Source organism: Gorilla gorilla, chromosome 19 (genome assembly GCF_029281585.2).
Source record: "Gorilla gorilla gorilla isolate KB3781 chromosome 19, NHGRI_mGorGor1-v2.1_pri, whole genome shotgun sequence".
In the NCBI taxonomy this organism is placed as follows: Eukaryota; Metazoa; Chordata; class Mammalia; order Primates; family Hominidae; genus Gorilla; species Gorilla gorilla.
In genome coordinates, this window is record NC_073243.2 from 38,798,726 (window position 1) to 38,814,641 (window position 15,916).

The following is a 15,916-nucleotide window of genomic DNA, read 5'->3' on the forward strand; positions in this document are numbered from 1 at the left end:
TAATCCATCTGTGTAGAAATATAAGCAATCCCTTTTCTCCTGCCTCTGAAGAAAGGGAAGAGGAGTACAAAAAGGCAGGAATAAAAGATACTGATCTACTTTTAGCTCTAATTACAAAACTGAGAACTATTTCATACCTTGTCTTAGAACAGTTAATTCATGATTGGTGATGAGACCACAGAGGTAATAAATCTGAAATTGCTCAAGACTTGTTAGTAGCTCATTGAAGCTTTGAAGCTACAAGTCATTCTCATCTTTTGCATTCTCATAATTTAACATAAGGTGAATCCAGCACTTTTCCAAAATGCCAAAGCCATTTTGGAAAACAGCTCTTGAGGACTCAAGACTGAAGTAGGACAACACATATGAAGGGCTCTGACACATTCTGGAAGCTTCGAGTCCATTTCTACTACTTTCTAGGTTAGACAGCTTAGATGGTGAAATCTTTCCAGATTTAAATTTTAGCTTGGAGTAAACAAGCAAGCAAGCAAGCCAAAAAAACTCCTCCAATTCAATCTGAAGTGTAATTCAACTTGGTGTACATCTTCTGTACATGCTCATTCAGCACATCTTCTGGCTTCCAGTCAGATATGTCTTAATTCATGTTGAAAATCTAAAGATGAATGTCAAAACCCTGATATTTATTGTACTGGCCCAGTTCCTAACCTTTACTGAGTCAACTTAGTGTGCCAGGCAACATACTAAGTTCTGGCATCACATACAGTATAGTATTTAATCCTCAACATAACTCAATGACAAAACCGAAGCTCAGAGATGAGAACTGCTAGTCCCATTTAAGTACAGAAGAGCTCAAGGAGCAAGAGTCCAAATGAATATAGTCCATCCCAAATTAAAACAGAATCTTTCATTACTTATTTTAAAATATAGTCCTAGGCACCGGGCTCAGTGGCTTACGCCTGTAAATCCCAGCACTTTGGGAGGCCGAGGTGGGTGCATCACAAGGTCAGGAGTTCAAGACCAGCCCGGCCAACATGGTGAAACCCCATCTCTACTAAAAATACAAAAATTAGCCAGACATGGTGGCATGTGCCTGTAATGCCAGCTACTTGGGTGGCTGGGGCAGGAGAATTGCTTGAACCCAAGAGGCGGAGATTACAGTGAACTCAGATTGCGCCACTGTACTCCAGCCTGGGCGAAAGAGTCTCTGTCTCAAAAAAAAAAAAAAAAAAAAAGAAAGAAAGAAAAAAAAAGTGATGGGCACATGGTAGGTACTCAGTGAAACATACAGTGAAAAACAAAAACAGTGGGCCAAAACCCAATGGAGTTTTCTTTCAAAGCACGTGAAATGAAAAGTCCTTGTTACAGCAGAGACTATAAATTCATGCTCCAAAATGAAATCAATTTTACCCCATCAATATGAATGCCGATGTCTTCTTGCAGGAAAAAAGAAAGAAAAAAGGAATAGTTGAAGCAATGTTGAGAAATCCAACCAGTGTACCAACATGGATTTCTTTATACCTACGATTCAAACTGGAGCTATTCGTTTTTCTTGGCTTGTTGGTTCTATTAAGAAAATTTCTTTAGCCTTCACTTAAGTAATTTTATTTTCTATTTATTTGAGATGGAGTCTTGCTCTGTCCCCTAGGCTGGAGTGCACTGGCAAGATCTTGGCTTACGGCAACCCCCATCTCCCAGGTTCAAACAATATTCCCACCTCAGCCTCCTGAGTAGCAGGGACTACAAAAGCACGTCCCACCACACGTGGCTAATTTTTGTATTTTTAGTAGAGATGGGTTTTCACCATGTTGGCCAGGCTGGTCTCAAACTCTTGACCTCAAATGACCTGCCCACCTTGGCCTCCCCAAGTGCTGGGATTACAGACATGAGCCACCACACCTGGCCCACTTAAGTAATTTTAAATTTAAAGCCCAAGATAGAATGATATGAGGCTACGTTTTATTCAACCTCTATAGAAAACAAATAGCTTTTTATTCTATTTAGTAGTTTGAAATGATAGCCCTAACAAAATTTTCTTCATCCTGAAAATTTCCAAACTTCTTATAACTTACCCCTAATTTTGGGACTGCAGCTTAAGTGTATTAGATTAAACACCATAAAAAGCTGCAAGACGCTCTTTTAAGGGAAGAGGAAACTGGTCAGAGAAACGCCTCCAATTTTCATCGCCAACTTGATTTTTAAATCCATGAAGGATCTGTAAGAGTGAAAAACCATTAATTTAACAATAACAAGAGAAAAATTCAGATCAGCATAGCTTCTGCAATCCAACACAACTGATTTTTTCATACATTTTATCCATTTTAAAGTAGCAATTCTCAAACTTCGTAGGATTCTACACCATTCCCTGCTAATATGGTCTGGCTCTGTGTCCCCACCCAAATCTCATCTTGAATTGTACTCCCATAATTCCCACGTGTTGTGGGAGGGACCCAGTGGGAGATAACTGAATCATAGGGGTAGTTTTTCCCATACTCTTCTGGTGGTAGTGAATAAGTCTCATGAGATCTGATGGTTTGATAAGGGGAAACCCGTTTCGCTTGATTCTCATTCTCTTTCTTGCCTGCCGCGATTTAAGACTTGTCTTTCACCTTCCACCATGACAATGAGGCCTCCCCAACTACATGGAACTGTGAGTCGAATTAAACCTCTTTCTTTTGTAAATTACCCAGTCTTGGGCATATCTTTTTGTGTGTGTGTGGGGGACAGAGTTTCACTCTTATTGCTCATGCTGGAGTGCAACGGCACGATCTTGGCTCACTGCAACCTCCACTTCCTGGGTTCAAGCGATTCTCCTGCCTCAGCCTCCTGAGTAGCTGGGATTACAGGCGTCCGCCACCACCCCTAGCTAATTTTTTGTATTTTTAGTAGAGATGGCGTTTCACCATGTTGGCCAGGCTGGTCTTGAACTCCTGACCTCAGGTGATCCACCTGCCTCGGCCTCCCAAAGTGCTGGGATTACAAGTGTGAGACACTGAGCCCGGCCCTTGGGCATATCTTTATCAGCAGTGTGAATATGGACTAATACACGTGCCTTGCCTAAAAGTACCTCATAGCATATGCTTAAACTCTGCTTTGAGAAGTTTAGAATTTGGCAAGTGTTCCAGTAACAGATATACTCTAAGCAATCTCTGATACCATACTGATGAAAAAATAAAGTAGAGAAGTCATCCAAGCAATACAATTTTTATGTCGTATTTTTTCAAACTGGAAATACACAAGCTTTGAGTTCATGACAAACTATAGTTCACTAACTTTAATCTTGGGTGATTCAAATGTGTAACTGCATTTTATTTTTTACTGTGGTTGAGTACTGACGAGTTAATCAAAAGGGGGTATTAACAAAGCAAATAATGACATGGGCTTACTCCTGTGGCAGCCATTTAGATTTACTCTTTTTCAGATTATACTCCAAGTCTCCATTTCCATCTTGAAAAACATATACTATTTTCCTTAAATGGAATAATGGGACCACCTAAACTAGTGGTACAATTGGGAAAATACTTTCAAAGTGCATCCTCTACAGATAAGAGTCACTGCTGTATTTTAAGATCAAGCCAACTTTGTTACCAAGAATAAAGGTTATATATGTAAACTATCAATACTGACTTGAAGAGCCTAACTTTCACAAAAAATGTAAACATAATTTAAAGTTTTCCACTAGGATATTAACAGTCCCAAGATGATGCATTATAAAGACTTATTAGTTACCTTACAGAACATGTCTCTGAGATCATCTTTTGGGTTAATCCATGATGCAACGGCATCACAAAAAAATATAAAATCCTGTAACAAGCAAGAAATACATCTTAGGTTGATATTGTATTTGTCAAACTCAGCAAAAGATATATGTAAACCTCAGAGTTTATGTCACAATAGAATCTAGCTTAAAAAAGGAAACATTTAAAAATTAACTATGATCATAAGGAATTAGAAGAGATTACCTTAATGGCTGTCCCTATTAGCCCACAGTCAGGGAACCTCAACTCATTCAGTTTATACTGGACTTTAATGTCCTGCATCACACAACAAAATAACCCCCTGTGCAATAAATGTTCAGCATCAGAAATGAACTGAAAGCACCAAATCAACACTCATAAAAATACTCTTTCATTTACCGGATTAAAGAAAAACATAAAACCAATGATCTTACAGTTCTGACTGGCCTAGAAAGAAATTAAAGCTAGCTAAATATATATTAAATGACCTTGATTTAAAATAGAGAAATTAGTAATTTCAAGGTCCATTTTCAGACATAACTTAGTTGAAACAACCAAAAAATTGAAGAAAAACTAATTATGTAATTACAAATACCCAATCCAAACAAGAACAAAAAACCCAACTTTTGGACAATTACTTAAAAGATAATCAGGCTATTATGACTACAAGAACAAGATGATAATATGCTTTAAGCATTTCATTAAAATATTCTCAATCTTGCCTATCATACTGAAACATTAACAGTTCAACAAACAGCATTCAACATATTGCTGATTTTCTGACATGTCAACTATAAATTTTACTATTATATTCAGAAAACTTCACTAATTTCAAAAAATTTGGTAATACTACAGTGTGTGTATGTTTATTTAAGCAAATAAGATTTGCTTAACACAATTTATTCAAATTATGTCTTCCCAATACCAAATCTGATGTTAAAAATTTAAATGCACAGATACCTAGAATTTGTGATTAAAAAATTTAAATGTAAATAAACCTATGACATTTTATTTTAACCATATGCAAAATAAGGTATGTGAATAAAAGTTATAAAACAGAAATTTCTACCAACTCTTAAGTTGGTAACAATTTTATGATCATACATGTGCTACTTTTATCATCTTAAAACATTAATTCAAAAAGAAAGAAACAATAAAATCTTGGTCGGAAGATACTTTTGAAAAAGATGGTACATGTCATATCAGATACCTCTAACACACATTTGAGATCACACAAAGTTCTTAAGTATTAAAAAAAAAAAAAAAAAACCAGAAAATGTCAAAAGCTTATTTTGTAACTAGAAACCTCTCAAGATGGCACTGGCTTGTTCTAACAGTAAGTTATGAATATTTTATGAGTGTGAAATCAGTCAGAAGTTATTTTCTAATTCTAACTTGTAAGTTTTCAACGTCTATCACCTATATCAATTTGAATTTTATAAAACAGAATTAACGTTTCTAAAACCGAGTTAAGAAAAACCACAATACGAGCTAGGAAACATCAAAAGGTCACAATTTAAAAATGTTCAAAACACCCCTCTCGGAGTGGAAAGTTTCAATTTTCTTGAAAATTAAGAAATGTGAGAAAGTTATTGCTATAAAAGCATTTTTTGGGGGCAGTTTTATAACTCTTGTGTGCATTCCTGGAAACCAAAATTTAGTTCTTTGCTTCCCTCCCTCAACTACATTTTTTTTTTTTCCAGACGAAGTCTCGCTCTTGTCCCCCAGACTGGAGTGCCATAGTGTGATTTCGGCTCGTTGCAACCTCTGCCTCCCGGGTTCAAGCAATTCTCCTGCCTCAACCTCCTGAGTAGGTGGGATTACAGGCACCTGCCACCAAGCCTGGCTAATTTTTTATCTGAAGTAGAGATGGGGTTTCACCATATTGACCAGGCTGGTCTCGAACTCCTGACCTCGTGATCTGCCCGCCTCAGCCTCAACTACATTTTTCAATTCATTTGATGTATCTTGGGTCTCTTGTCTACAGGATTCCTTCCACGCTTTCTTTTCCTTAAATGTGTCTGCTGAAGAATCCAGGTATTTAACCTAGAGTCCCACAGTTAGCATTTTGTTCACTGAATATATATGGTGTAATTCAACATGTTTTTATTTCGTGTGTCTAGAAAATTGGCAGTTGGATCCAGATGCTTAACTGGACTCATGTTCACTACTACTGCCGAATAATTAAAATGTCTACATGTAACTTGAACTTGGAAAACAAAGTAAAGATGAAGAAATCATAAGCTCTCAAAATTAGAGCAATTTCAATGGCTGATTTGTATTTTATTCATTATTTCTAACTCTGATTCAAAGTATTTTATTTAGAATAGAGAGATAGTATTCCTACTATTTGGTCACTCTCTTAACTGTAGATATCCACAAACTGATATCCAGGGATGGGAGGCAGGGACAAAGTAAATAAATGAGGTCTGAAATTTGGGTGAAAGAAGCCATGGCCTGATTCAAGACAAGAATATAACCTTGTTGTCCCAATCTGCTGTTACTATCTCATTTCATGACAAAAAAAATTTAGGAAAAAAAAAAAGGCATTACAATTTCAAGATATTAAGAAATATACATTTTAAAGGTTTAACTGTATTTTGATATCTTTGAAAATAGTTAACTTTTTATAATTAAAGTATTAGAATGTTTCTTCCTTTAAAATTTTATTAATTAGACATTAAAAACAAATCTTTGTGAACATCTTACTTGGATTACGCCACTGGGATTCACACTGATCATGGTACAAATTCCACGGAATGCTGAATCCTTTTCCTCATTGTCTCTTATGTTTCTCAGAGAGGTGCACCTATTGAATTACAGAATTGAGTTTAGCATTTAAGTAACAAGCAGATTCAATGACAATACTAATGGACAGTATTTAATGGAATAAGCACCACAGTATAGATAATGATTATACTAAAAGAGTTTTTCGGAAAGCTTTAGTTTTGTTTACTCATACTTCCTGTTTGTTGGGCCCATCTTATCTCAATACAGTAGAAACAGTGAAATTCACATTTTCTTAATAAATTGCATTTATAAAGTAGATAATTAATTTGAATCTCCCATTTAAACTATTAATGAGCCTGAGCCAAGAAGAACAAATTACCAAATTAACTTTTAAAATTGTACTCATGACTTGTATTCCATTAAACACTACTAAAATGATTTGAATTGAAAGATTATCAATTGAAAGAAGCAAAACATAGGATATAGTGCCACAATATAAACTATTACTATATAGCTTATGGTGTAGATGTTTAACTTTTACATTAACAAGCAAATAATATTTTTATACATAACAAATTTAAACATGTATTTCTTAATGCAATCCAAGTTTCCAAATTAATTCTAAAAAAGAAACGTAATGCAAAAACCTAAATTTATAGAATTTGCATGCATCTTTATTTTTCTGGTGGATATTTAAATGCTTTTTATGTATAATCAAGCTTTTTTAACACAGCAAGCATGTGACAATCTTATCCCATGCATCAATTAGTCGTTAGCCACAACATAAAATAAATATACATGACGATGCTATTGAAAAACCTCACAAACCTGATAGGACAAGATTAGTCACATGGTTGGCAATGATAAAGGATTGTGATTTTTGTAACCAACTGAAAATATATCTAAAAGTGAGATAGAGAAAGAAAGAGTGAAGAAAAATGAATTAAAAAAAAAGATTGAATAATACACACCAGGGTCTTATAAACTGCTGTAGCATGGGGGCCACCTCTTGAGGACAAACGTAACCAAGACGACCAATTGTTATTGCTAAGGTAACGCAATCACGGTTATACACCACCAAACGCCAACCAAGACATGAGCAAATGAGGGGGAAGGAGAAAAAATAAAGAAAAAACAACAAATAACTCAGAAACAGAAACCAACAGAATTTGTGTATGATAATAAACATAAGATTTCACCAGTGCTGTTTATTACCACCCCCTAAAATAAGGGGCAGCAACATATATGGCATACTCTTGGAAAAAGAAAAACAAAAGGAATTAAAAAAATCTAAAGATTGAGAGAACACCAAAAACCATGATGAAATTGCTTTTCTCACTCAATCGAGTGTCAAGGTATCATTCTGTTAATAAGATGAGCAGTTAAATGGACAAATTTAGAGAACCTTCACTCAAAAGCCAGCCAAAATTTCAGAATAATAAAATCTATAGTTTTTTTCATGAGAAAATATCAGTAAATGTGATTATATTTCTCAAGCATCTCAAACTAATACAGGTGAAAGTGATTTCCATTCCTTGGAAATTATCTAGGGAATTTAAACCAAATTTTTGGTAGTTTCAAAAATTTTTTCTTTGATTAACATTTGCCAAACCAACCAGTGGAAATTTGTTACCTTACATCAAAATCAACTGTCAGATTTTAAGTCTCATGGTACTCACTGAATGAATGGATTAGAATATTGCTATGCTACAATGTCAAATCTCATGTTGTCAAACCTCTGATAACTCAGGTAACAGTCCACTAACTTTAAGCCATGTTTGAAATAAAATTCTAATAAAGGAAATTTACAGTCCACTGCAATGACATATGATATGTGGACCATAGGAAAAAATAAATATTCTGTTTCTGCTATTAAAGGTATAGCACAAAATAGATAATACATTATACTAATTACACACTATTATTTTTTTACAATTTTGAAGTGGGCAAACATATATTCACCATAAAAATTGAGGAAGTCTTTAAACTTACAAAGAGCTAAAATAAGTGCAACTCGGAACTGCATTCTGCAATTCAAAGGTACGTACATGTAAATACATTCATACACAACAGGAAAAAATACAAACAGAAAACAAACCATGAAGTGCTTTAATGGTGTTCTCTCAAAAACTTACAGGTTAACCTTTCATAAAAAAAGGGTGGGGGGTAAAGAAAAATGTTTAAGGATTACTTGAAGCAAACTACACAGATAATACTAAAATCCAGCAGATTCATATGAAGCAAGAGAAAGAAAACCTATGTTCAAAAGACACAAACTATGCAACATTCTCATTAAACAGGCAAGTATGAACAATCCAATGAAACATGCGATAAAGCAGATGATGGTCCACTGAAAAAGTTCAGTGCAGGATATACTAATCGGAAAAAAGCAAATTAACGGCAGACTAAGGAATTGGCTTTATGAAATATTGAGATAATGGCAATTAAAAGCTGCTAAAATCTAGATATTAGCCATTGACAATGATTTTAATAATTAAAAAAACCCACTTTTTTGGGTAAGAAATAAAGAAAACAATACTTTATGCAGCCACTTGTGATAAGACGTAATCTAATGAATCCCAAGTGTGTTTCTCAATAATATCAATTTAATCCATCAACTTTAGGGCATTATGACTTATTTATTTATGTAGGATATAATCATACTTAAAATATAATCTTATAAATAAAGCCAATTTGTTAAACAAACTATGTAACAAATTCACCAGCTGATATCCCACAAGAAACTTTCATATACATTACACTCAACATTTATTTGCAGTTAAGCATTCACATTTAAAAATAAACAGAAGTTTCTTTAGGTTCAACAATAATTTTATAATGGCAAGTGTTTCAAATCTGAATGTCATGTATAGGTACTGCATTCTGAAAAGATAAAATCCTAACAAGATTTCATAACCCATCCTATACATAGATTTTTGTACTTTTCAGCAAGAAAATCTAATTCACTTTGTGAAATAAACAGTACCCATACAGCCAAACAGCCAGATAACTGCTTCATAATTAAAAGATTTCCTTCCATACCAATAAACATTATCAATTTTAATAGCATTAGAATAAAATGAACTTTCTATAATTTAAAAATACCAAATAAAAATGCCTTTGAAAAGTAACTTTCTTATTTGGAAAACCTTATTTTAATCTTTGTCTAGTATTTTGGTAGAATACTCATTGAATTATAAATAAATTATGGGAATCATCTTAGTATGTAAAGAAAGGAATGTGCCTGAATGAAAACAAAATTTCTGTCTTTCTGGATTGTTAGCGGCAATCAGGGAGGGTAGAAAGAAAAGGACCGAATCCACCCACAAATGTGTTCTATAGTATGGAAGGTACTCTTTAATACAAACATGCTCTCTATAAATGCAAAAGAGAAACAAGCTTCCTAAAAAAAAAAATAAATTAAAAAAAAATCCCATAACATACTGCCTAAATTCCCAATTCGAAGAAAATTATATGATGAAATACAAACTACAAATGCCACTGTTAACCAATTTGCCACTGAATCTTTTTGACTACATTTGGACAGATTAAAAAAAAAAATTACTTCCCAGCTCCCAGTTACTCTCCGAATTAATTTAAAAGCAAAATTCAGGTGGTTCAATAGTTATCTTTGCTGGGATCCATTGCAGGAAGTATTAAAACACTGGAATAGGGGAAAAAAGTGTTTTTCTGGTTATACCACTGAATATATAACCACTGAAAACTGGTTATAGAATGTAGCTGCAACAGTCTATTTCATTACTGAAAATCCGAAATAGCAATTAAATACAAAATAAGCTCGATTTTAAAAGCTAGTTTTGCTTTGGTTTCTCTACGCATATTAAAATTAAAAGGCAACAAATTTTCTCTTCACTGAAACAGTTCAGTCATATGGTACCTGTATTCTCTAACAACGTCTTTGGTGTGTTGGGTCTGTTAATGATTTCTACAAGCTGGTGCAACACCATAGGAATATAAGGCTGCATCTCTATACCTAGAGATCATCCCAAAAAGAAAAAAACAAAAAAGAAAAAATTGAACGTTAAAATATCAATGTGAAATATTTTGCTTCCCGTATTAACTCTGACATGTCATATATAGAAATACAAATAATTAAAATTAAAGCAATTACAAAAATATCAAGGCACCTAAAAATTTATATTTTATTTTGAGACGAAGTTTTGCTCCGTCACCAGGCTGGAGTGCAGTGGTGCAATCTCAGCTCACTGAAACCTCTGCCTCCCAGGTTCAAGTGATTTTCCTGACTCAGCCAGCCTCCCAAATAGTTGGGATTATAAACACCCGCTACCACGCCAGCTAATTTTTGTATTTTTAGTAGAGATGGGGTTTCACCATGTCAACCAGGCTGGTCTCAAACTCCTGACCTCAGGTGATCTGCCCGCCTCAGCCTCCCAAAGTGCTGGGATTACAGGCGTGAGCCACTGCGCCAGGCCTTATGCTTTTAAATAGGGAAAAACATCTTACCCATTTGAATGGAGATTTCTCCAATTGCCCATGTGGCATTGTTGCAGACTGAAATGAATTCTGGATTTAGGTTGGTTCCCAATATTGGCATGAAATCAGCTAGAAAAAAAATTTAAACTATGTAGTAAACTTTTCAATAGCAGTATATTGTACTTTAAAGGAAATCTACTAGGTGGAAACAGAAATCTAAGCAAGAAATAACAAGTTTCATCATTAAAAAAATTACTGCAACATCAATTTTAAAATTGGTGGAAATAAACTAGGCAACTGTATTTAAAAATATTTTTTAAAGGAGTTGGTAATGTTTATCTTAAGAAACTGAAGAAAACAGTATCTGGCCAATGAACTTTCAAATAATGTGGAACAGGAAATACAAGTTTGGGTATATTTTACACACCACTAAAAAGAGTTGGTCAGAGTAATCTCTTGTAATTAGACTAAAAAAAAAAAATCAATGATTTTGGCTTTTAAAGCAACTTTCACTCTTGTGCTCTGATTGTGGTCTCTGAATATCACTTTCCACTAAAAAAAAAATGGACTCTCAGAAAACGTCACATTACAAGCAAAGGCAGGAAATGTGCAAAATAAGTGGACTATCTTGTCATAATGAAAGGACTCGGGAGCCAACTTAAGTTCTCACTGCAAGCAGTACAACAGCTTGAACATCATGAAGTCACACTAGCACTAAAAACAATCAAACCATGAAGTCACACTAGCACTAAAAACAATCAAACAAAAACGAAACTCTGAAACATCAAAGATACCTTTGGAGGATGATAGGAATCAATTCATTATTTTGAAAATTGGTAAATAAAAAAAGAATCAAGTATTTATCTTGCCTCTGCTATATGATTTTACCTCAGGATAGTAATTTATTGATATGGGAAATGTCTCCCTATATAAGTATCTTCATTATTAAATGAAGAATTAGAATATCATAATTTTTTAAACTCCTAATAAAATCAGGAGATGTAAGCCAGGGTTTCTTGATCTCAGCAATATTGACAGTTTGGGCCAGATCATTTTTTTGTTGGGGGGAAGGGGAGCTGTCTCCTGTATTATAAGATGTTTAGCAACATCCTTTGCTTCTACCCACTAGACATCAATGGCACCTCTCCAGCATCAAACAAAATGTCTCCAGACATTGGTAAATGTTCCCCGAATGGCAAAACTGCCCCTAGTTGAGAATAACTAATTGAGACAATCATCAAGATTGGTAACATTAAAAAAAAAAAGGAGGGACAACTAGACACTATGTACACTAAGTACACAATACCATCTATAAAGTCTTAAAAACAAAACAACGTAAATCTCATTAAACCTCAGTCTCTGTATCAAAACAATTTACAGTAAATACAACGGACAGAGGAACATGTTAAAGACAACAAAGATGCAATCAGTAAAATCCACAGTAAACTCTTTAGAATAAAAAACATGGTTTAACAAAAAACAATTGTAAAAAGAGATAGTACAGTATGTACTAAAATATTAAGACTTCAAATGCTGTGTTTGAGATTTGCTCCAAAATATCTGAGATCTATGTGTCTCACCACCGACAACAGTATATAGGAAACATGATTGGACAGTTGAAGCTGGGTGATAGGAGGTTTGTTACATTTTTTCTACTTTTGTACGTCTTAAACACTTTATAATAAAAAAATTAAATCCTTTCATATAAGTTTCAACTAAAAAACTAAATTAGATGGTAAATATGAGAATGATAAGCTTCCCATAAGAATTCATTACACTGTTAGGTTTAAACTCGATGGTTCTTCATATATCATAATTAATGTTAATTATGTTAGTTTTTTGAGAAATGGTTATCCAAAAGCACAATTATATCAGATGACAAAACATTCAATTAATATTTTAAATTAAGGTTTAAATGAAGTATTAAAACAATTTTTTTTTGAGACGGAGTCTTGCTCTGTTGCCCAGTCTGGAGTGTAGTGGTACAGTATCAGCTCACTGCAGGCTCTGCCTCCCGGGTTCAAGCGATTTTCCTGCCTCAGTTTCCCAAGTAGCTAGAACTACAGGCACAAGCCACCACGCCTGGCTAAGTTTTTGTATTTTTAGTAGAAGCGGGGTTTCACCGTGTTAGCCAGGATGGTCTTGATCTCCTGACTTCGTGACCTGCCCGCCTTGGCCTTCCAAAGTGCTGGCATTACAGGCCTGAGCCGCCGTGCCCGGCTGTATTAAAACAATTGTTACCCAACATGCTGAGATGCAGAAAAGGGGGAAAAAAATCCCATAACTCATTTATAACCCATAGGTTTGAGAACAATTCCGGGTACAACATTCAAGGAATTCCTTATCATTGTCACAGAAGGCCAAGACAAATGCTATGCTAGTCTTGAACCTCGCACTCCTGACCTCAAGTGATCTGCCTGCCTTGGCCTCCCAAAGTGCTGGCATTACAGGTGTGAGCCCCCAGGCCCAGTCTCAGTTAAAGTGACATTTGTTGGAAGTTTTCTGCAATATCTGAAAAAGTATGCTGGTTTGCTAGAGAAGAAAACCTGATTATTACTATTTCTGTGTACCTCTACCAAAAAGGTGGCTACTCAAAAAAGGATCTATTAACTAGTCCATGGTACCAAGGCTTCCCTGGTGGGCATGTCCTTTACTCTAAAGTATATTACTAACCTTTCTTCCAGTCACAGGAGTACCTAAAAAGCTGAGATGACGGCAAGCTCAAGGAAATATTAGGGGTTCCTGCCATCTTGCCTGTTTCAATCACAACAAGTTTACTTTAACCAATAAAGTGTACATTTATAAATGTTGGGATTCCATGCAATTTCAGTTTAATAATAAAAAAACAAAGCTGATGTAAATGTTAACTTTAAAAAACCATATTCATAGCAGTAGAAAATATTCATACCTATACAAGGCTTAACATGCTGAAAGCAAGCTTTTGTGAGGTCACCTAACAGGGCAAAAGAACTCTGTCGAACTTCTGGCATTTTATCCTACAAGAAATAAGAAGAAATTAACCCCAATGTGACACAGAGAAACAGGCTTCAATTCATTTTCACCTTTCAAGTCTCACCTGCATGCACTGATACATTAGTGTCAGGATGTTACTTCGGGCTACCAGCTGTTCAATGTTGCCTCCAAGTCCTTCAGCCAGGCCACTCAGTAAATCAAGAGCCACTATCATAAAATCTTTATCTGGAGCTTCATATTGATCTGGTTGAGCATTGTTTAGCTGAAATTAGACACAATGTTTTTTGTAAGTTTGTTTTTAATTAACTACTTAAAAAGTCTGTATACATTATACCTATCTTTAGAAAAATGTCCACCATGTCAAGAAGGGGAAGACATTTAAAAAAAAATTACCATGGCTTGTGCAAGAGTCTTCTGTACTAGGTTTACACAACGCTGATACACAGGTTCACAGTACGGAAGGAAGCCAGACTGCAGTGCTGTGGCAACTGAAGATAGGCACTAGGAAGAATAAAGTACACATGCTAAATTTTCTGGGTATACTGAAGATTATGATGAATGCTTGAAACTGCGCTCAACAGGATCCTGGTCATTTATGAGCTTGCTCTACTAGTTTCTACAGTAGCAGGTTCCCCTCCTCCCACCCCAACCCTCTCTTTTGGAAGCCATTCATTGTTGTTAGTTTGCCAGCCAATCAGGTCAGGTTTACTCAGAGGAAGCGTTTCTACAAGAAACATTATCTTTCAAGGACAGATTGAGTATTATGTGTTCATATTTTTCCCTCAAATTGAAGAGATTCATTTCATGCTCCCATCATGGTCAATGTTGTGAATGGACTTTACTGGGCACATTCTAAGATCCCGCCGGAAAGTAATATATATACAGTTGGCCCTCTGTATCTATGGATTCAACCAATCTTGAATCAAAAGCATTTAGAAAAACAATTAAAATGATTTAAAGTATATTGGGAGGAGGTGCATAGGCCATATGCAAATACCACACCATTTTATATAAGGGACTTGAGCATGGCTGGATTTCTGTATCCAAGGGGAGTCCTGGAAACAATCCCCTGCAGATACTGAGGGACGACTGCATACAAAAAATGAACCATAAGGATTCTTCTTGTTTTGTTGGGCCCAGAATTGCTCTTGGTCATAGAAAATTTAACTTCTTTGGCTAAGAACAATCCACGGTAGAAGATGGTGAACCTTGAAATAACAGGGAGCAAGAATGAAAAGGCCTGAACTGGTTCTATCAATGTCAATTCAACTAAGTTTAAGTGACTACATTTCACAGTGTGTTCAGTTACTAGAACATCATATAAAAGTTTGCAATGAAAGGGGTGTTAAAAAAAAAAGTAGTAAGTACACATGGAAACATTTTCAAATTTGAAAATAAGTACCTCCTTACTGGCACCAAATCCCACTACTCAACATATATGTATGAGTGAAAAGATATATATATACCCCGGTAATATATATCCTCCCAGTATGTTATCTACTCTATACTATATAGAGTAGTATGTTATCTACTCTATATAGAGAGTAGATAACATAAGAGAACTTAAAACTCTAATTTATTATCAATTAAGTAAAGCAGGTTAGAGAACAGTATGTATCATATAATTTCCTCCATCTACTTCATAATATAAATTTATTAACACTTTTCTTATCATATATACCCATTTTGGATTTGAACATGTGTTCTTGGCAACAGATTAAATATTACTAGCCCTGCATACCTCAAGTAAAGGGAAGAGATCTTTATCTTCATCCTTTAACATGTTCCATTTCTGGATCAGTGGAGGCATTAGCATCTGAATATATTCCTATTTACAATGATGAAAACATATAAAATTCCACTATCACATGTCAACAAGACCATTTTGAGTCTTTGAAAATTAAAATCCATTTTGAGCAATTGTGTAAAATCATTACAAAAGGCATTTTAAGAGTCATTCTTCACTCTGCACAGTCCCTTTTAAAGTTTTCCTTTCTTTTGCCTACCTTTATACTTACATGACCGTGTTCTAGTTTTAGATCTAGAACTAGTAATCTACTGAT

General features: G+C 34.9%; 1 protein-coding gene across 2 annotated transcripts in view; it reads right to left on the minus strand.

Annotated features, from left to right (window-relative positions):
• The window catches only part of TNPO1 (transportin 1), a 98,247-nt gene that overhangs the window by 6,885 nt on the left and 75,446 nt on the right, over nt 1-15,916 (minus strand). For both annotated transcript variants that reach the window (XM_019013437.4, XM_063700692.1), the window contains exons 15-24: nt 15,595-15,681; nt 14,247-14,354; nt 13,957-14,115; nt 13,789-13,876; nt 10,911-11,009; nt 10,324-10,419; nt 7,397-7,472; nt 6,405-6,504; nt 3,688-3,762; nt 2,031-2,173 (exon numbers count right to left, since the gene is read on the minus strand). In XM_019013437.4, the coding sequence (XP_018868982.1) occupies nt 2,066-2,173; nt 3,688-3,762; nt 6,405-6,504; nt 7,397-7,472; nt 10,324-10,419; nt 10,911-11,009; nt 13,789-13,876; nt 13,957-14,115; nt 14,247-14,354; nt 15,595-15,681 (996 nt within the window). In that variant the 3' untranslated portion in view covers nt 2,031-2,065. The remainder of the gene's footprint in view (nt 1-2,030; nt 2,174-3,687; nt 3,763-6,404; nt 6,505-7,396; nt 7,473-10,323; nt 10,420-10,910; nt 11,010-13,788; nt 13,877-13,956; nt 14,116-14,246; nt 14,355-15,594; nt 15,682-15,916) is intronic.